This window comes from Acromyrmex echinatior, chromosome 3 (genome assembly GCF_024713525.1).
Source record: "Acromyrmex echinatior isolate Ae372 chromosome 3, ASM2471352v2, whole genome shotgun sequence".
Taxonomy (NCBI): domain Eukaryota; kingdom Metazoa; phylum Arthropoda; class Insecta; order Hymenoptera; family Formicidae; genus Acromyrmex; species Acromyrmex echinatior.
Window position 1 is genome coordinate 13,598,416 of NC_141854.1, and position 22,356 is coordinate 13,620,771.

At 29.3% G+C, this 22,356-nt stretch overlaps 1 protein-coding gene across 1 annotated transcript in view; it reads right to left on the reverse strand.

Moving 5' to 3' along the window:
• Positions 1-850: 850 nt before the first annotated feature.
• LOC105144049 (LON peptidase N-terminal domain and RING finger protein 3) overlaps positions 851-22,356 on the reverse strand; it is a 43,796-nt gene continuing 22,290 nt past the window's right edge. The window contains exons 2-9 of the mRNA XM_011052708.2: positions 10,805-10,923; positions 10,238-10,360; positions 7,861-8,055; positions 7,327-7,426; positions 7,052-7,251; positions 5,491-5,792; positions 4,120-4,327; positions 851-3,762 (exon numbers count right to left, since the gene is read on the reverse strand). Coding sequence (XP_011051010.1) covers positions 3,400-3,762; positions 4,120-4,327; positions 5,491-5,792; positions 7,052-7,251; positions 7,327-7,426; positions 7,861-8,055; positions 10,238-10,360; positions 10,805-10,923 — 1,610 coding nt within the window. The 3' untranslated portion in view covers positions 851-3,399. The remainder of the gene's footprint in view (positions 3,763-4,119; positions 4,328-5,490; positions 5,793-7,051; positions 7,252-7,326; positions 7,427-7,860; positions 8,056-10,237; positions 10,361-10,804; positions 10,924-22,356) is intronic.

The window sequence follows — 22,356 nt, forward strand, 5'->3', positions numbered from 1 at the left end:
GCACAAAACATCGTTTGGAACCACTTGAATAAGGCTGGATACAAAAAGAAGCTCGATGTATGGGTGCCACACGAGTTAACGCAAAAAAACCTCATGGACCGAATTTCCATCTGCGAATTGCTGCTGAATCGCAACAAAATCAACCCATTTCTGAAGCGGGTGGTGACTGGTGATGAAAAGTGGGTCACTTATGTCAACGTCAAGCGAAAATGGTCGTAGTCGAATCGCGGTGAGCCGGCGCAAACGATGGCCAAGCCAGGATTGACGGTCAGGAAGGTTTTGCTGTGTATTTGGTGGGATTGACAGGGAATCATCTACTATAAGCTGCTCCCCTACGGGCAAACTCTTAATTCGGACCTGTATTGTCAATTCCGTCTGAAGCAATCGCCCAGAAGAGGCCAGCGTTGGCCAATAGGAGAGGAATTGTGTTCCATCAGGACAACGCAAGGCCACACACATCGATAGTGACTCGTCAGAAGCTTCGGGAGCTTGGTTGGGAGGTTCTTATGCATCCACCTTATAGTCCGGACCTGGCTCCAAGTGATTACCACCTGTTCCTGTCTATAGCGAATGATTTTGCTGGTGAAAAATTCATCTCAAGAGAAGCTTGTGAAAATCGACTGTTCCAGTTTTTTGCCAATAGGGACGAGGATTTCTATGAGAGGCATAATGGATTTACCTTCAAAATGGCAACAAGTTATCAAACAAAACGATGCATATTTGACCTAAATCGGATCATTCTAACTATACTATTATAAATAAAGCCTTCAATTTCATGCAAAAATAATGGATATTTTGTTACTACACCTATATATTTACACACAAATAACTTGTGTCGGCTCACATCGGCTTTTCCTTTTCATATTCATATTGTTTTTTCTTCTTTTCTTTTTTCTTATTGATAATCTGTAAAATAAAATTAAATGTTATGATTACAAATGTTCTATATATAGTCCCTTTTATTTTATATAAGTATTACAATTAAAGTCTATTTGGACAAATTATTAATTATTCAGTATTGATTCGAAGATGTTCTTACCTTTCAACTCTCCATAATTCTATTGTAATTCACAAAGTATACCATCGACTTCTGGACAGAGATATCCTTCGAAAAGAACGTATCATCCTTTTTCAAAATTGACAAGTCAGTTATTATTTTTTATGTTTTCAGAAAAACGTGTTTCTCTTCAAAAATTTGCAGACCGATTATTATCTTTTATGTTATTCGGAATGATACATTTCCGCTCAACATTAAAAGATTAAACAAAATCTACTAAGATAAAATAATATAATAATAAAAAACAAAAATAATAAAAAAGAATAAATGCGAAATTATTCATGTAAATAATAACATACCTTGGCCGATGAGACATGCCACACTCACATAAGATAAATTCATATATCACACAATTTTCAATTTATCAATAGATATCGCGCAACATGTACTCCTATTAACTTTACATGCATAGATATGTGCATAATTTCATTGCGTGTACATCATTCTGCTATATCTTCAATTTTGGAGCTAAGATTTCATTCAGACATTAAGAGATTAATGTGATAACGTGAATGTTGTCTAGTGCACGATAAAAATTTCCGTGATTATTACGTATGCACAGTGTTTGCGAATGGATTTGTTTACTTTATACCGTTATTTCCTGTTATATAAAAATGCGCAGTAAAACATGCTGCGTAAAAAATCGAGCGTATGAAGAAATACGGATGTTATAAGTATAGAGGCGTTTGTAATTATTTTTCAAAAATGATACTTTGGAAAATAACTTTATATTTGGTTGAATTCGTATATAATTAAATTAATTCTTAAAACAATCTTTAATTTTATCATTAAAAAAAATCTAAATTTAGAAAAAAAGTTAAGTGGTAGGGATATGTAAATAAATAATTTTCAAAAATATTTTTTATTATAATTATAAAGTACTCTTAAAATCATCTAACTTTTATTTTAAATATTTTTTATCTCTTAGTTTCGATAATATTTGCTTCGAAAGAAAAGATTTTTTTTAAAAAGTATTTCACTCCTTAAAAGTGAGATAGATCACGTATAAAAAAATGTGTGCCATTTATTTGTTTAAAGAACAACGTACTCAAAGCTCATCAAAATCAGAGGAGAACTGTTGGGTCCCTTTCCTTGTAAGTTAAACTAATAATAATTAATTATCACACACTTCGCAGTTTAGTCGGATCCATTTCTTTTCGTCACTTCATCGATAAGGCGCCCAACAGAAGATAACGAGCACGAGATGTAAGGTGCTCGAATTAAAACTTAACTTACTCGGAAATATCTGGAAATGTGCCTCATCGATTTCAATAAGCCTCATCGAATATGCTATAGAACTGTTAAAAAATAATAGAAACATTCAAAGATTATCAAAATCAATGAAAGATACTTCCAAACTTTCCTTCCTAGATCTAAAAAGAGAGAGAAGGAGCCGCTCAAAACTTCTTCGAACGAAATCAAAGGATAGGTGTATTCGCTGATCGATCGACCCAATTTTCATTCGAGACGTTCTAAGATTTCACGCATCTCATAGATGTTAGGTACATAGATGTTAAATAGAATCGAAGGGTCAATCGTTCGTCGCGAGAGCGACGGATGAGAGATCGACGTAGAAAAGATTCAATAATTAAATTACTAGCTTAAAAAGTAAATGACAAAAATGCCCTCCTGTGACATGGCTGTAGAGAAATGTCGTGTCTCCCATCAGAATGCGATAAGATCGTAAATATAGGCTTAGTAAATGCAACATTCAAGACTTGCACTTTGTGGAAAAAGATATCTTAATAGAGATGTGCGAAGTATGGATCGATTTAAATCGAATTAAGATTCAATTCTATTCAGATCTGAGTCTTTATGATTCAAGTTCGACTAAAAAATTTCGAATCTAAGAGGTTCAAATACGAATCACATACACTTATCGATATTCTTATAAAACCATATTTCTTGCTACTAAGTAAAACAGAAAGAAATTTTTTTTATTATCTATATATTAGCAATTAATCTAATAATATGTTGTTAATTAAAAGCCACATTTTAACAATTCCATTTGATTCAGGAGAAGTTTTGTCAACTTGGATCGATTTGAGTCCAAATAAAGAAATAAAATTCGATTCAATGTAAAAATCTTGATTTGCACATCTCTATGTCTTGATCGATTCTATCGAATGACATATCAAACTTTGCTCGCCAAATTAGAGAATTATTTAATAAATTTATAGCTTTTAATAATTTTATAGCTTTTGAAGTAATTTCTTTTCACTTAAGATTGCTGTCTCTTGCTACTTGAAATTTCTTCTCTATACAAGATACAGGAACGAACCTATTTCCAGGCCACAGAATGACATTGGTGCTTCTAAAGTATCGCGATACTTCGTTGCTTTCTATGATTGCTGAATAACCGACATTGCTGTCTCTGTAATTGCTCTTCCGTCTCTACAGATGCTTGATGATGTCGTAGTTTGCTCGGAAGGGGCAGCCGCGATTGTCAGTTGTCTTTGCTCCATGTGATCAAGAGTTTTCTCAATGGCTCGTAGCCGTTTCTCCAAACTAGTAGTGCCCAAAATACCCACCTGCAGCTGCGGTCCCAATGGCAAAATTGCAAGTAGCCACCATGCCCATGATGGACCGTCCGGTAAACGTGACCAATCCTCTTCCACGTCTGGCATACGTCCGAACACTCGTTGAATCTCGGACTTCTGAGAGATCGACACTGTGTCCCACCATCTTCGGCCTTTTGCTCGTACCTGTGAAGTTAAGGAGATAAGTAAATTGTTAAAAAATTGATTGTATTTTTATTGTCGTCATACAAAATATATTTTTTTCCCTCTTTTTAGCCAATTAATATTACAAATAACAATATTAATTTAAAAAAGAAAAAAGAATAAAAAAAAAATAACTAAAACCAAAAATTAGCACAATAAAATTAAGATAACACTGTAATTTTATTATCAAACGAATATACAGAAATGCTAAAGTTGTAAGTTGATATTTTTGTGTTATAATGTAAATAAAAATAATATAATTTTTGTAGAATACTTGAATTGGTCAGAATACTTGATTTAGTTTATTGTATTTTATTATACTGTTCATATAATTTTTACCTTATCATGAAGCTCTAAAAGGTTTAATAATTGATCTTGTTGTACGACGGTATCCCTGAGAAATTCCACTTGTGCTGTATCGTAACCATCCTTTTCTCCACCAGAAAGAACTCTAAATCTTCTACCACCGACCGTGCTGAGAATACTGCAACCATCTTTGAGCAATACTCGATCTCGAATGTCTAAGATAGTTCCATATTCCGCATATCTAAAAGAATGGATTAAAATATTAATATAATACTTTTAGATATATATATAAAAGAAAAGGTATTATTAATTATATCCTTGTAGATAAATAACTTCTCTTATTTCTGCTATTATAGCGAGTTTTAGTGATACTGTGCAACATTTTTAAACTTTTTCATGTTTGACATGTGATAGATGATTCTGATAGGTTTTTTTCCGTAGATTATGAATTGAATTCATAATTGAAAATGCTGCAATTGCGTACTTTTAAAAAAACTATGCTACAAAAAATTCAAACTTAAAAAAGTTAAAAACTACAAAAAAGTTATACTACAAAAATTCAAAAACTATAAAAAATTCAAACTTCAAAACTTTAAACTAGTATTGTTGGACTAATTTGAAAAAGAGTTTGAAAACATTGATATAATGACGCACTGAATAATAAATTTCATGACTGTATATGCAGAAAAGAAGCTGTATTAGTGTATCTATATATATTTGCATAGACACATTCCGTAATATTTTCAGTAATATTTTACTTTTTTAACGATATATAATTTTGTAACCAAATATTGTGTATTTTTAAACACAAGCATTTAAAAATTTATTTTTGTGAGGGCCTCCCTTTTCCTTTTGTTATGCAGTGTAGCCACATTCTTATAAATTTCATAAATTTTATAAATTCCTAAGAAATAAATATATTTCATCATTTTGAATCCATATTGAAGAACATTTTAATAAATGTAATCATTAAGTTAAAAAAGGACTATTACTATCTTCTTCCTTAATATTAATATGTAATCTAATATAATATTAATAATATTAATAATACAATATTAATATGTAATATGATATATGTAAACTTCATGTAATCATGCATTATATATTATAAATGTACGTATAAATTGTAAAACAAAAGTTTAGTTTCTTCTATTCACATTTTATATTAATTAATCGTTATTTTATAAACAATATGTTATTAATAATTAGTGTTTGAGTAACGATCTATTTTGTAACTAATCGATTAATATCACAAATTAAGATTGATTAAAAGAGATAAATAGCTAAAAGTCCAAATATTTAAAAATTACATTTATGCATTTCAATATATTAATTTAAATTGTGATTATATATAAATAAAAAAAAATTTAACTTAAAATTATTGTAAAATAAAATCTGTATTACCTCTTTGTGCCTGTTGCTTCTTTGTTGAGACACGCAGCAATTCCGAACTGGCGCATTCCGCTGTCCACACATCTTCTGACCATCAGCCTATATCTAGGCTCGTAGACAAACAGGGGACAGGCAACGCAGGGAAATGCTGTCGTGCAAATAAAAACGGCAATCTGTTCGTTATCCAAAAGTCCCAGTCCTTGGACTAGTTCGAGCTGATGACTCACAGCTCTGGAAGTATATTCCGCGGGCGCCACTGTTTTAAGCGCTCTCTCTACGAAATCCGTTACAGTTTTTTGGCTACTGGCTAGATACTGAAAGCAAAAAAGGTTAATTAGTTAATAAAATAATTTAAATAATCACGACAAGTAAAATCATACCATTCATGATATCGATTTCAAAAAAGCAAATAAATTTTCTAAAACGAGTATTTTGGATCGGGATTTGTACGCTTAAAAATAATACATATGTGGATGCATAAAAACTATTTAAGATAAAAAAATAAGAAAAGAAAAGAGTTATTATTATATTATTTTATATGATAAGTATCGTTATGTAATAAGGATACTTGCTTTTTTTTTTCAGCATTAGAATACTTAAAATTTTTTTTTTTAAATTATTTTTCGTAAATGTTACAAATTTAAATATTAATAATAATATTGTAATATCCCAAAAAGAAATATGACTTATATAATATTATTAGTTATATCCAATAGCAGAAAGAGAATGTCGCAAGAAGAATATTTCTAAAGAATCAAATGCAATCACCGATATATTACGAAGATAAAATGAAAAAAAAACAAAGAGTAGCGCGCCGTAAGATCATCGTTGACGTCGTCGTCCTCATCGTCATTAAATATAATACAGACAATTGGTAATGACGCCACGAATGCGGAAGCTCGTGACGAACCGTCTTGACGACCGCAAACAATAATCATTTCAATCTGCGGCATCGTCGTTAACCGCTAGAAAGCATCATGTCTCATTTATAAACAGGTGTTGTTACGGAATATGTCGCGTCAATGCATTTCCCTGTCAAGCTCTTTGAGATCAAGAGCTCATGAATAACGAACAAAATTTAAGAATTCTTTAGAGAAAAATGTGGAATGCATTAGTTACATAAATGTAAATGACTGTAATAGCGAAGAAAGAAAAGGCTAATAGCTTTGAATGAAGGCAACACTATTCTGTGCTGTAAATAATCCAAAGTTTTAATAATTTAAAGACAATTCCATTTCATTGAATTATAATAGAATTTATAGAAAAGAAAAAAAACAGCTTTTTCTTTTATAAATGCATTGATTTATTAATTCTATTCAATATTTGATTTTGAAAATAAAATTATTTTAAATTCTTTTAAATCTTAAATTCTTTATATTTTTATTAAAATTAATTCTTTGTTGTTTAAATTGTGCTACAACTTTTCTATAACTACAGAGCTAATTTGAAAAACAGGATTATAAAAATTTAATAATTTATTATATTAATATGTAATTGAATCAAACTTTTGCGTGAAAATAATACTATTCAAAGCATTTCTACAAAATTAACATTTATGTAGAAGTTCTCTTACGTCAGCTAAAGATGTAACACACAAAGGACAAGCTGAAGAGTAATCCAGGCAACGGTCCAGACACATCCAGCAATAGGTGTGACCACAGGGTGTCGTGACGGGTTTCCAAAGCAGGCGGCAACATAAAATGCAATCCAATTCTCCAGCAGTACCGCCGGAAAGAGTTGGCAAGAGAATTTCGGCGGGTCTTGATTCGATTCCTACAAATAGCATCGTCTTAAGATATTTTTACGAATACAAAAGAAGTGTTTGTATCGGTGGGTGACAATACTTACTTTTCAATTTTTCTATATCCTGATATACACGATCTAAATTTGCTTGTAGCTTTGTGTTGACTTGCGATACGATGGAGGATCTAATTCTTCTGTTTATTGTCTGTAAAATGAAAAGAATAAATTGAGTAAGTAAGCCTTGAATAATTGTGTAAAAACTAAACAAATAGTTAAAGACATATCAATAAATAGAATAAAATTTAAAAAATTAAATAAGTAAAAAAATATAATAAAAAAGAACGAATAATAAAAAAGATAATAATAAAACGAATAATAAAAAAGGATATTAGTACAATATTTATTTTAGCTGTTTACTGTTAATAAATAATGATTATGCTGTCAGTGATATTGTATTTTTTATTCTTAATGATACTGTTAACAATAATTATACTCATTCAAGTGTTTAATAATAGCTTATTAAGTACTTTGTGATTGTTTTTTGTATCGAATGATATATAATTTTATTCTAGCTCTTTTTACCAAGTATAAAAAATATCTAACAAGTCACAAAATCAGATATTTTTTTTAAAAAAGCACCTGTATGAATTCTTCTTCGCCACTGCTGTTGTCCTCGCAATCAGACCTGTTCAGAGTAGCGCGTCGACTGCGATTGGAATTCATTAGTTGATGACGATTTCTCGTGCGTAACGCGCTCTTTGTTAAACTATACGGCGTACGTGATGAGAGGACATTTTGCCGATGTACCTTAGGCGATAGCACTCTATGCAGGATCTGTAGCACATATTCACAAACTTGGTATCAATCGAATAAATTTGTATATTAAATGTAAAACGATTAGCAATTATTAGAATAAATTAATTACTTTACAAAGCAGGTTCTTTTAATTATAAATACTGAAATGTTTTACAAGATAGAACCATATATAATGAAATCTTATTGTAAAAAATAAGTTTACTTAATTTATATAATTTTAGTATTACTTTATAATACAATACATTCGACTTAAAATATTAATTATTTATAACTTTTTATATTAGAACTTATATATAGGTAACTTTTGAATTTTTTAAATTCAAATAGACGTAGAGTTTTATAATAAATATGTATAAAATATGTATAAATATGTATAAAAAAATAAGTATATAAAAATATTAATATGCGTTAAAACAATTTAAAAATATCTTTTTTTGCTAAAAAGAAATTTAACAAAGGGTAAAATTTTTTTTGAATTGTTATAAGATATTGTCATTATTATGAATAGAGAATCATTATTTTAACACAAAGAATCAATATTAAGAATTAATAAACTAACATATAAGAATTTCAAATAAAACTTTTGTTAGCAATGAACAAATTCCACTTGTTTCTTTAATAGCGCGTATTTCTTTCTTGAAGTGTCTTATATGAGATGCTTCTAATTGTAAGATTGACGGATATCCAACTGGTCGCTAAATCGACGCAATTAACGCATGAAATAACACAGTTGAGTAATCCCAGACATTTTCGGACGATGAAAGTAAAAGTGCGCCTTCCATAATACGGACCTAACCGACGGATTCAGCGGGAAAGAATGATTCCCTGGTCTCTTACATAAGTGGCGGTGCAGCTTGCATCAATGATTCTGCCATCGGGCACTCGCTTATGTAATCGCCGTACGCTCGAAATTCAACATGCTCCGCTTTTTAAATTATTTAGCGTCAAAATTTGACGTGACCAGTCGTATTGAATTCTTTAATATTCATCGATTGTTACTATACGTAATTGCATTTCAGGCCTCGCAAATATTCGCGTGTGACGCAATATTGCGAAACTTAACGTCGATCGAGCAGCTTCAATGTCAAATATTAATTGAAATACGACATCTCATATTTTATAGCTTGGACATAAGCCTCACAATTGGTATTTCGGTTGTGATCATTTTAACAATATTAAACAATTTCAAGGTAAGATATCGTTCAAATCTTTACGTAAGAAAATCTCCGCAGTTTGCATAACAGAGAGTGCAACAAGATGCCACGTTACATGCATCTCAAGATGAGAAATTGACAGATGAATGAATAAGAGTTTCCTTAAAAGATGTAAGAATAAGAAATTTTACTTAAAAGATTCGACGCAGAAGAAAAGGATTTTACATTATGTATGTATGAGAGGGTAGAGAACGCAGCGACGAGCGCGGGGGCCGTGCGTCACACGGCAGAAGATCGATATATCGACGCTGTCGCGAGCCGCGTGAAACAACACGTGGAAACGGCACATTTGTTCGCGAGAGTAGCGTAGTATCCGTTTCGCTCGCAAATATGGTTATTGTTGCTCTTGGCGTACAGGTCACTCACCTGACGACCATCGTACCAAGTCATTAAGGCTGCGTGGCCGGCAGTAGTCGTGCCGGAAACGCCGTGGCGCGCATTTCTTTTGTGTTAGTGATGCTCTCCGGATAGAGATGGATGCATTTGATTCCCCGCGGCGCATTCCGTCAGTTGCACGATAGCGATTGCTCCACAAGGAATGTGGATACTCTTACTTATGATCAGACTACGGTTTGTCTTATTTTTCCGTTCAAGAACTTGTTCTATGAGTTACAGGAATATTACAAGAACTAGATGAATTTGTGCAACTCGAAGTGAACATAATCAGAAATTTTTCGGTAATAAAAAATTATCGAGTCGATATACACATAAATCTCACTCTCTCGATACACTTCAACTTAATGATTTTTAATTATCGGGAAAACTTCAACTGTTTGCGCGCAATTCTATTTATTAGAGAAGTATCGACGCTGTAGATAGTTAATTAATTTTAAACCTTATAGTTTAAAAGTTATCCAAACTTATGTAATAATTCGTGTTGTACAATTGGAACAAATATATTTCATTAACTTTCAATAAAACAATAATATTTGATAATAGAATGTTTGTTTAGCTTTTACAATAAAAAGCAACGTGGGAATACATACTTTGGTTAATTCATGGCGTACAGCTTGTGGATTTTTATCAATGGCCACGCTAATGCAGAGAGCATAGAGCGCTTCTTCGTGTCTTCCAAGCGCTGACAAAGCTATTCCTCTTCTATAGTGCGCCTAATACAAAACAAAAATATATTATATTAATATTAAATTACAAAAAAATACTATATTTTATATTGAAGATATAAATTTATATTTTATAAGAAAAATATAAATTTTAATTTTAAGTAATTTAATGTGCTATAATTCAATAATAATTTGTATACAATAGTAATGAGATTATAATAAAATTTGTATTGCTATATGCACAAAATGTTATTAATATTAGCGTATATATTGTTACGTACTTTAATAATACATATACACAATTGATAAATTAAGGTTAAGATAAAGATAATGTTTGAATGTTAGATTTTATTTTAATTAGAACATTTTGCCAAATTTGTTAGATTAAAATTGTTAAATAGAAATGTTTGCCTTTCGATTTAAAGAGTAGACGCATCTTGTTGTCCACATGTATAGAGTATATGTATAAGCTTTGGTTTTGTATTTCCTCACCTTGCCCCAGTCTGGTCGCAATCTAACTGCATGATCAGCGTCCGTGAGAGCAGCTAAAGGTCTATTCAACAGGAGCAAGACGTGAGCCCTGTTGCTAAGGTGGAGTGGGCTATTCGGTGCTGAAACATGAGAATACAAGTTTGTAAAATGTCTACCGATTGGTGGACGAGTTCTAATTTGAAAAGTTTAAGATTCTGTAAATCAGAGAGACTCAGTCATAATTTTTTTTCTCTCTTAAAGTGTTTTAAAAACAGTGTGATCAATGCCGGCAAATGCTGTTTCATGACTAATAACTGGTATTATGATTCACGCATTCCACATGGAACAATAAAGATGTAAAGCAGATATTTCACAAATAAACTAATAATTTAAAATTTAATATATTTAATGGCACACAATGGCGTATTTCAATATCTTTTATTTATAAATTTACATATTTATAAATTTACATATTTATAATGCAATATTACATACATGATTTAAACGTATCAAACGAGTATTTGAAAGAGCATTGCATCATTGATTCATACCTTGGTGCATATTTTGCATAAGAATGCACTTATATTGTCGTGCATAAATTCCGAATAGTCTAAGAGATTTTTTTTTACAGTTGACAGTCTGGACTTGTTTAATTTCACAGAAATCTGCCTCGTAAAAAAGCGCCGTGTATTTGCGGCAAAGCACATTTTATAGAAGCGACCGCGGACGATGTCATCGGCCGATGCAGGCGGCGGCGGCGGCGGCGGCGGCGGCGGCGGCGGCGGCAGCGGTGGCAGCGGCGGTGACGGCGGCGGCACATCCTGGCATTGTGAGCAATGTCATTGCCTTCATAGCTAGAGTCCCTTACTTGGACGAAGAAAAATTCCAACGCTCATGTCAGTATCGCGAATATTAAAAGTAGCTTATCGAGATTTTTTATGTGCTCCATAATAAAATAAATTTTAAAAAAATGCATTTTATGCTTAAATAAACTATCACGTAATTTCAAATTTTTAACATTTTGAAAATAATTATTTAAATAATAATTTTAATTATTTTAAATTAATATAAAATGTAAATTATATTTGTAAAATGTTTTATAATCATCTTAAAAATATTTTGTAAAAGAAAGACAATTTATTTTTATAAGGTTAAAGTTTTATCCAACAAATAACAATTATTAAAGTAATTACTGTACAACGCGATGGCGATTTGTATAATCGCCTTATTTTATGCGTGAACATCTGTCTTTAAAATAAATAAGAAGCAGAATATGTATTAAATACTCATTAATTGTAATGATATGCTTAGATTTAAATTATGATGCTGATTTGCAACATCAGAAAAAACCTCTAATATTTGATATACTGAACAAATACAAAAAGCGATGTATATAAGCCGGCTTATGTTTTAATGTTGCGAAGCTGAAATTTGAAGACCTGATTTGAAGACCTAATTATTGCGCGAATATTGTTGTATAAGTTCTTTTATCTTAAACTTGAAAAATCTTGTTATTGTTGAATTACACGTGTAATTCCTTTAAATTTATTAGTAACATGTTCGCAATTTATTTTGTATTAATTTTTAATACATTATTATTAAAAATTAGCATATAACTTTTTATAATTAAACTTAGATAATTTCCGTTTTAGGAAAATAAAGTATTTTAAAATTTAATTATTATATTTATTTAATTATTAAATAAATTAATAATTTACACATTATCTTTTAGGACAAAATAGAAACAATAAATTTTAGAGAATGTTAAATTTTTATCATAAATTCTTCTAAATTAAAAAAATTAATTTCGTGATCGTATAAAACGTGATCATATAAATTACTTTAATTTGTAGCTCTGCACTATAAAGAAAAAATTGATTGTTGTAACAATTTAGATAGTAAAATATGGCATAGCATTTTTAATCAGCTGCAGCAATCAGTTTGATTTTTAACGATAATGTATTAACAAAATAAATTGCGAACATATTACTAATAAATTTAAAGGAATTACATGTGTAATTCAATAATAACAAGATTTTTCAAGTTTAAGATAAAAGACTTATACAACAATATTCGCGCAATAATTAGGTTTCAAATCGGATCTCCAAATTCAAGCTTCACAACACTAAAAGATAAGTTACATAATCCGGCTTATATATATCGTTCTTTGTATTTGTTCAGTATACCAAATATTAGAGATTTTACTGTCTAAATTGTTGCAGCAACCAATCTTCTCTTTCAGTGTGAAATTATTATTATTGATATATAGTCATATATAATTATATATAGTCATATATAATTATCGAGAAATCAAGTTATATTTCCAATTGCATTAATTATATAAATATTTATGCGTTCAATGGAACGGTATTTCTCGCGTCAATGTTAAGCTATAAGAAATACAACGGGATATTGCTGAACAAGTTCATTCATTAGCGTGATCATTCTTTGAATACATTGTAAAAAATGCTCTTCCTGTCTGTTCGATCGAATGCCAAGGTCCGCCTCGAATGATCGATCGTTTGCTCACTGCAGGCAATCGACCCGATCATTAGAACGCGTGCTTCCTAACGATCTCCCATTTAGACTAATCTAAATCATTACTGCATAAATCCTATAACCTATCGTACGATAAGCATTTATTAAATAAGTTGACTTGCTTCTTTCAAAATGTCATCAGATTGAATCTTGTGTATCCTTTAAGTATCTGAACTTTTGATATTCAAAAACACAACACAAAGAAATCAAATCTGTGCAGATATCGTTATCTATATCTTAAGAAATTAATGAAATTTTAAAGTATTATCGAATTACAATTTACTTAAATTTATTAGTAAAAGTATGGATCCCTTTTTAAATAAAATTCTAAAGTTGACAATAATAATTATGTAATCATTTTTATATAATTCAGATTATAATTCAGACTTATCAAACACAATTTCTCAGCATATCTTAAATCGCAAAATGAAAATTCAAAAATATCTATACTATTTAGATCTAACTTTTTAAATTTGACATTTACTATAAAAACAGAAATTAATCAAATTTGCAATTATAAAACCGAGGCTATCAAACTATTATTCTGAATCTAAAAGATTAAACAGTTTTGTTGTATTCATGAGATTTCTAAATTATACGATGATGCACTGACGCACACAGAAAGGTTCGATGCCGCGTGCTCAACCAGGCGCGACAGACGGCTGCTGACCTTCGTTGGAAAGAAGACGAACAGTTTGGAACGAAAGAAAAAGAGAGAAGAGAGAGAGAAGAGTGGGACTGTCAATGCCGAGTTCGAGAACCGAGTTAACGGAGCGTCATACGGAGAATATACTCTTCTAAAGTGCTCACGTGAAAATCGGAGCAATAGCTGTTGCTGCACATGCTGTCGAGCTTGTGCATTCTCAGCATTCTCGAGAATTGGAATCATGACAGATAGCGTGTCAAGGGAATAAGAATGTAAGAGTTGTTTAGTCTTCACGGATTGTGAGTGTGATAAATTAGTGAATTTCTTATTAAAGGAACTTCAGTATGTGAAAATTTGACAGGAAATCATGAGTTTCTCTCTCTCTGTCTCTCTCTTTTTGTGATCATTCCACTTTTACAGATTATTATATAAAGTGCGATTTAATTCGTCTTTAAAGTAAAGTGCATATAAAATGAATCAAATATATCAAATATACGTTGAAAAAATGAATACTAATTTAATTAATGAATATGAATTTATTGACCTACATAATACTTTATATTTTATATAAGAATAATGAAACTGAATAAAATTCTCCTAAATTTCTATAATTCATATCTTTATGAGTTTGAAAGCATACACAACTATTTTGTAATTTATAAAAACAGTTATTTATACTCTCTCTGATAAAAAATTCTGTTTTTCCTTTACATAATTAAAAAAAAAGTTTTTTATTTTCAAAATATTGTCGACATATTTCCTACTTTTTCAGATAATAAATTTGCTTAAAAAAACAATTATTTATAATCTATTAAATCGTATGTATGGTAGCCTAATTTATGAATGTGGAGATATTGCGACGATCTTCCTCCGAGTTGCATGCGGAGCGCAATGTAACTGCATCCGGCCGGCCGCTGGCCAACCACGAAGGGAGAAGCGAAAGGCGGGAAGGGAAAGAATACAGCATAAACGGTCGCATCGCGAACGCGTCGCGCGGACTGAGCCGCGTTGGTGCAGCTGCAACGGTCGACGTATCGTCGTTGCAGCGGAGACGTCACCCATGCCGACGCGGCACGGCGCGCAAACAGCCGCGCGTTACGTAAAGGTCGGTCACCCGGCTCGGCGGTGCGTACTCTATCGTGCCGCCGCCGGCACCGCCACCGCGCGTGGTCGCCACCGCCGTTGTTGCTGGCATCGCATCGCTGATGCTGCTTGCCACGTGCAATTATCGTCTCCGTTTACGGGGTTTACGGAGACGGGAAGGGGATTCTCTCGATTTAGCAGGATGTCACAAAATAATCATGGCAATAATGAAATTTAAGTGTCTCGTGAATTATTATCATTGTCGGAAATGAGAGAATTCTCAATTAAATGAAAGAATAATTATAGCTATTAAAATAATAATAAGATTTTAATCATTACTTGTACTACGGAAATATTTTTATTTATGAAAATTATTTATTTAGGAAAATTAATCTTTATTTCCTCTCTCTTATAACAATTGCTACAATTGCTGTAAAATATTTTTTTATAATTATAGAAATAAAATTTATTTGCTAAAAAGAATTAGCATCTTTTTGCATGGAATTAAAAAAGTTGTTACTTTTTATTAATACATCATAGAACTAGATGTTTTTATTGAATTATAATATAATTATATTTCAGCATATAGATATCTGCTTTATAAAATTATCATAAAATTACTTGTAAAAATATAAATATTTAATATATGAGAAAACTGTTGATATAATGCAAAATTATAGAATATATTTATATTTATATGTATATTTGGATAGAACTTTAATCATATATTTTGCATTGCATTGATCTCCGATGAAGAATACAATAACATTGTTTTAATATTATAATTTAAAAAAAAAGAATTTTGATACACTTTTTATATATCAATAGTTCAATTATTGTATCATACAAAAGAGAAAAAAAGATATTTAGATATAAATCGTATAGTGTGCAAAGTATGACAATATATTGCGTTATAAAAGTTATTATTTTATAAAATTCTAAAAAAGTCTCTGTTAAAATAACAAAATATTTGTAAAAATGGTAAAAAATCTTATTATTTTTATATAAAAATAAAATCTTTAAAATATATGTATTAAAAATTGTGTTTTATGTGAGTTAATAAATTAACTACGAACGCGTCAATGTGCTTTATTTGAGCCATTCAGCAGACACTAATGATGATCCGCCAGCCAGCAAGATGCATAATATATCAATGTGTGTAACATCTTATTGGTTAACTGTGTGCTGCAGGGGTCACACACACACACACACACACACACACACACATTTTATATATATATATATATATCTTGTCTTTCTATTCTGGCAACGATCAATAATGCTCCACGTGTCGTACATGGTGGAGTGAACGTCGTAATTCCGCCACGCATCATTTGCCAAATTATTAGCAGGTATTTCTCTTGAACGTGTGCATCTCTTTGCATCATTTGTGTTAATCGATCTTATCAGTAAAACAATATGCGATAGTTTGCATTCAGTCTCTCTCTCTCTCTCTCTCTCTCTCTCTTTTATGACCGAAATATAAACACTATAAATAAGTTTTTCTTTTCTTTTTTAAAGATGTACGGAACAAAAGTGCAATATAATTTAATGAACTTACAAAGAAAACTTGAAAGGGATAATATATATAGTGTTTAAAAAAATCACTCAGCATTTATATGTAATATAAATTTAAGCAATTTATATAATATTAATAATTATATAATAATAATTTATATAATATTAATATTATAATTTAAATTCTGGTATGACAGAGATCGCAATGTCGTATTGGTTTAATAATATCTTAATTTTCTATTACACCTAAAAATAAATTTACTTTAAAATTATTTTTTTATTAATTTTTAACTATATATTTGATTGCAATTATTTTATTTGACTCACACACGCAGAAAGATGTCATTATTTCTAACAAATTCTTTCCATTAAATTATTTTCATCATTACTTTTATTTTTTATAAAAACTAGGAGAATCCTATTAACGATTTTCCTGGCGCAATAATGATTTTATTTGCGCGATTTATTAATAATAAGAATTTAAGAAATTTGTGACCATGTTAATCTGGAAAATATCGCATGGAATTCTTTTGAATACTGTTGAAGTCTGATTTTATTAATTTGACTGCATTTCACGCTCAAGACGTCACAAGACAAAAATAGAGAAATAACAATTTTAAACGATTTTACGGAAATTTAGTTTCTCAAAATAACTTGAACATTCGATCCAGTGAGCAGTTCCAGTCGAGTTATATAAGAACAAAATGATTTTTGGTGCTATTACGACGAGTTATTTTCCAACCTACAATTTAATATATAACGTGTCGGATAAAACTTTATCTGAATTTTGAAAACAAATTAATTAAATGAGTAAGATAATTTCAAGTAATATAGTTTGCATAGTTGTTAACATCGTAACTAAATATTTAAATTTATTGTTAATAGTATAGTTTTTATAGTATTATTTCATTCTAACTATTGTACGAGGAAGATGTTTCGTTAGAGTTGTTTGTTTTTAGTAAAAACTTATATTATCTATAAGAGAGATATCAAATTTCCTTTAAATTTCCTTCATTATCAATATTTGCATACCAATTAGAATCTAATAGGTAATAATATATTAATGATACGAACTATACTTGTTTAATATCTTGTTTAGGCTATCTTTAAAGTTTTCTAGAAAATTAATTTTAATGTTTAAAATTATTAAAATTTTATATTATTAATTTTGTAATAAAATTTTGATGTAATAACTTATTGTTAGAGGAATAAAAGTATGTCCTTTTTTTCAAGTTTTCATTCTTTTTCTGCAAGCAGTTAAAAAATAACAATTTTTGAAATATCGTTTGTAGCAAATGAGTAATATACATATTTCGATATGTAAATATATGTACATATACAAGTATACGCGCGTACGCGTGCGTGCGTGCGTGCGTGCGTGCGTGTGTGCGTGTGCGTGCGTGCCAGCATGCGTGCGTGTACGTGTGTGTGTGTATGTGTGTGTGTGTGTGTGTGTGTGTGTGTATGTGTGTAATAGGAGTAGCAACTAAATGAATCGAAGTGGAAAATAGATAACTAAGCAAAATACGTGTAGGAAATTATGATGACTACGACCGCGCAATTCCTCGAACGAGAGCACGGAAATCATTGTTTACCGCCGACTGACACGTCTCGCCGACGTGCCGTGCTCATTGTAAACGGTAATATTATGTAACAGCGGTTACATATATCTATAATAGACGTCGGCGACGTATATAATGGACGATAACTAAAGACGTAGACTCGTCCTCGTCAGACGCCTACTATTTCCCTTGATAAATTCGATATCCGTTTTCATAGTGAGCAATGATTGAAATATACTATCGTTGAGCAGCTGTATATTAAAATGAATAGAAATATAATATAAAATATAAGCCACGATATGTATCATGTTTTAACATTTATATAGCATGATATAATTTCCGAAAATGGTATATAATTATTAATTTAAAAAAAAAAGTAATAAAATTTAGCAGAAGTTTAGAGTAAGAATGGAACATAATAGTATGACAAGTAATAAATATTTATTCAGGATTAATTTTTGGTAACATTGTATATTTTATAATTAATATTTTAAAATATATTTACATTATGTAATATACTTCGTATTATTAGTTATAATATTACTTTTAAATTCACATTTTTTATTTATTTAACTATCATTCCTGCTAATTACGTTACATAATATTTAATAATAACTTGATTAATAGTAATTTAGTATTAATATCTAAAATTTTTACATATTCTTAAATTATTCACTTTACATATAGTTCACTTACATATTTTACATATATATATATATATGTAAATAATATATATATATATACAGGGTCTTTCAAAAATAATTGGCCAAACTTTAAGAGCATATTTCACTCATTGTAAGGATGAAAAAAAGTCATATAAATATGGGTTCGGAAACGTTTCCTTTCCAAGTTATAAATATTTTTTTTATTTTATACTTATATCTATATTTTATTTTATATTTGTATCTATTTTTTTTATTTTATACTTATATTTTTATTGCAGAAATTGTTAGATTTCCTTCCACATCGATACAGAATTTTTGAACGTCTTCGACAATCCATGCGACGTTGATACGAAGCATGCATTGATGCGGAAGGAAATCATTTTCATCAATTTTTGTAATGAAAATATAGATATAAATATAAAATAAAAAATAGATACAAGTATAAAATAAAATATAGATATAAGTATAAAATAAAATATAGATATAAGTATAAAATAAAATATAGGTATAAGTATAAAATAAAAAAATGCTTATAACTTGGAAAAGAAAAGTTTCCAAATCCATGTTTATATGAGTTTTTTCATCCTTACAATGAGGGGAATATATTCTTAGAGTTTGGCCAACTATTTCTGAAACATCCTGTATATATATATTATTATATATATATATATATATATACACATGCATACACACACACACACACACACACACACACACACACATATATTACTTTATACATATTTTGTATAATATATTTCTATAAAAACAGAGATGTTTCCTTTAATAACATTTTACTTATTCGATACGTTTAAATTTTATTATTTTTTTTTATATTATACATTAATTTTTTTAACAGATATTTCGTAACTTTTTTGCAAAATTTATCATATTGTAATGACCCACTTTTACATCACGCGAGAATTTCTGTTCCACTTGCTAGGTGCAATTACTATCGGGAATTATCTCTGGAAAGTGTCTCGACTTTCTCTTAGCTACAGAAAGCGCCTCTCGCTCTTCGACATGCGATAGTAATGGTAACCTTCATCCGTGGTTTCGCGCATAGCCAAGGTGTCTTTTCATGGTCAAGTACCACAGCCGGTGATACTTCCGCTCGATCGAGTTTCCCGACTGTCTTCGACCTACTCTCTCTCTCAGAGAAATCTTCTTGATATATTTTTACAAATTTCTTGTATCCATGTTTTAAGAATTTTATAATATCATATATTTATTTATTTCAAAAAGTTGCACAGGAACAAAGATAGTTGTTTCTTCTAAATTTTACAAGCGCTGAATACGCTCTCGTTTATTTAATTGTTCTATTACGTCTCAATTTTGAGAAATGTGTGGTTAAAGTTGCAAAAAAGATTGTTTTAATGTATTTAATATATTATTACAATATATGACATGTTGGAGAATTTTGTATTACGATCAAAATTTAATTACGTTGCAACTTACATATGCCATTTTAAGACTCTATCAAATATATTAATTATATGTTATTCATATATGTTATTTAAACTTGATGATAAATTCAAAATGATATAAAAATATTTGAATTTTTAATTCATAGATTTTTTTCATATTGTTTATACATTAAATTTATATTTAAATTTGAATAATTCAAAAATATTTGATAGATCTTTAATAGTCTATACAATTAAGATTTGATTTTGACGCAATATCTTACATTAATCATAAATATTTTGTTAATCATAATTGACGAAACAAATTTTTTTAAAGAACTAAAAGACTAAAAGAGTTCCAATAGCATACTTAATTTTAATTTTAATACTTAATTGCAATAATAATTTTCATACACATATTACATATATTAGGTGTTGGAATTAATTCGTAGCGTTTTACAAGTGATGGGAAGTACTTTCATTAATGTATTTTTTAATGCTCATGTGAAATAAATAACATTCTTTCATTAAAAAACGCTACGAATTAATTCCAACACCTAATATAATTATGTGTCATAATAAAACAGACTCTTTCTGAAATTTTAATTGTAAATTTCTTAAAATTATGATGTAACAGAGCAGTGTGATAAATAAGATTGTATTCGGCGTTCAAAAAATTACTGGAAACGATCACACACACATACATCCTTGTGTTAAAAAATAAATCATTTTTATACATTATAATGATTAGTTGATTTAGTACAAAACAATATTTTAATTAAGAAAAAAAGAATTATTCAATTATTAAACAAAGTATGTAACTGAAAATATAAGACTTATAATCCTTAATAAGAAATAATATCATGTTTGAGTTTAAATATTTTGTCAATTTTAAAGTCTCGAAAAGCATTTGAAATTTAACAAATGTAAATATATAAATATCTATATAGTGACACATTGTATTTCTTTAGATAAGATTTTGAAATTATGAACGTTGCAAATTGGAGAGTACTTATATTTAACAACTGTGATACGCAAGAAAATCGTGAACATTTAAGTAACATTTTCGATAACATTTTGAGGAAATGCAATATAATAATGCAGATGAGTATATCAATGCACCTACATATTATTATGTTGATAGAAATCAAAGCATAGGTGACATATTCGATGTTTAATAAGTGAATTTATAATGCAATTATATAGTTAAAATTCAAAGCAAATTTATTTGACGATATTAGAACTCTTCATAAAATTTATCAAATAAACTTCTAAACAGTGCTGATAATATTTAAGTCGCTCTCTTATCGCGCTTAGATTACGTAAAACTATAAAATTATTCTGTTGCGTTTGGAAGAAATAATATTTTTTTTTTGTAAATTGATTTTAAAACTTTATATAATTTATTTTTAAAAACTTTTTTGTTTTTTTAAATCATTTTAGTAAGAGAAAGAAGAAAGAGAGAAAGATAGCGTTTGTGCACATATGTAATTATTATCTGCAAATATACAGAGTAAAAAGTATTCGTACAAGGAAATTTGTTATAAAAAAAGTCTTATTTGTAGAAAATAAATATTAATTAGTAATTTTATACAATGAATGCATTCTGTTCTAACATAAACAAACGAGCTTCACATGTATTCTTGATTTTAGAAGCTAAATTTCTCGTCTTTAATTATAATACTTTTTCAGCATTCAAACAATACAATTTTTAATTTTTGCTTATTTTTCAGATAATATATTTTGTATAATTAATAATTAATTTTTATTACACATGATTTTGGTATATATATTATAATTTTAAGAAACATACATCTATTTTATTCTTTATGAATAAATTGTTAATTATCCAACAAAAATAATCGTTAATAAACGTTGAATCGATGTCAAATTGATATTGAAATCATCGAATTTATATTGATTCGACATCAATTCGATGACTCATTTTTCGCTGGATAATATTCACTTTTTAAAGATAAAATTTTTTAAAAATATATTTTCTCTGTACGAATACTTTTTGCACTTACTGTATAATTATTTTATTTTTAATTAGTATACTAAAGATATGTACTGATTCTTAAAGAATAATATATACTAGTAGTCTGTTCTATTTTTTAATCACACTTGTCACACTTAATGAATCATTATATCTGAATAA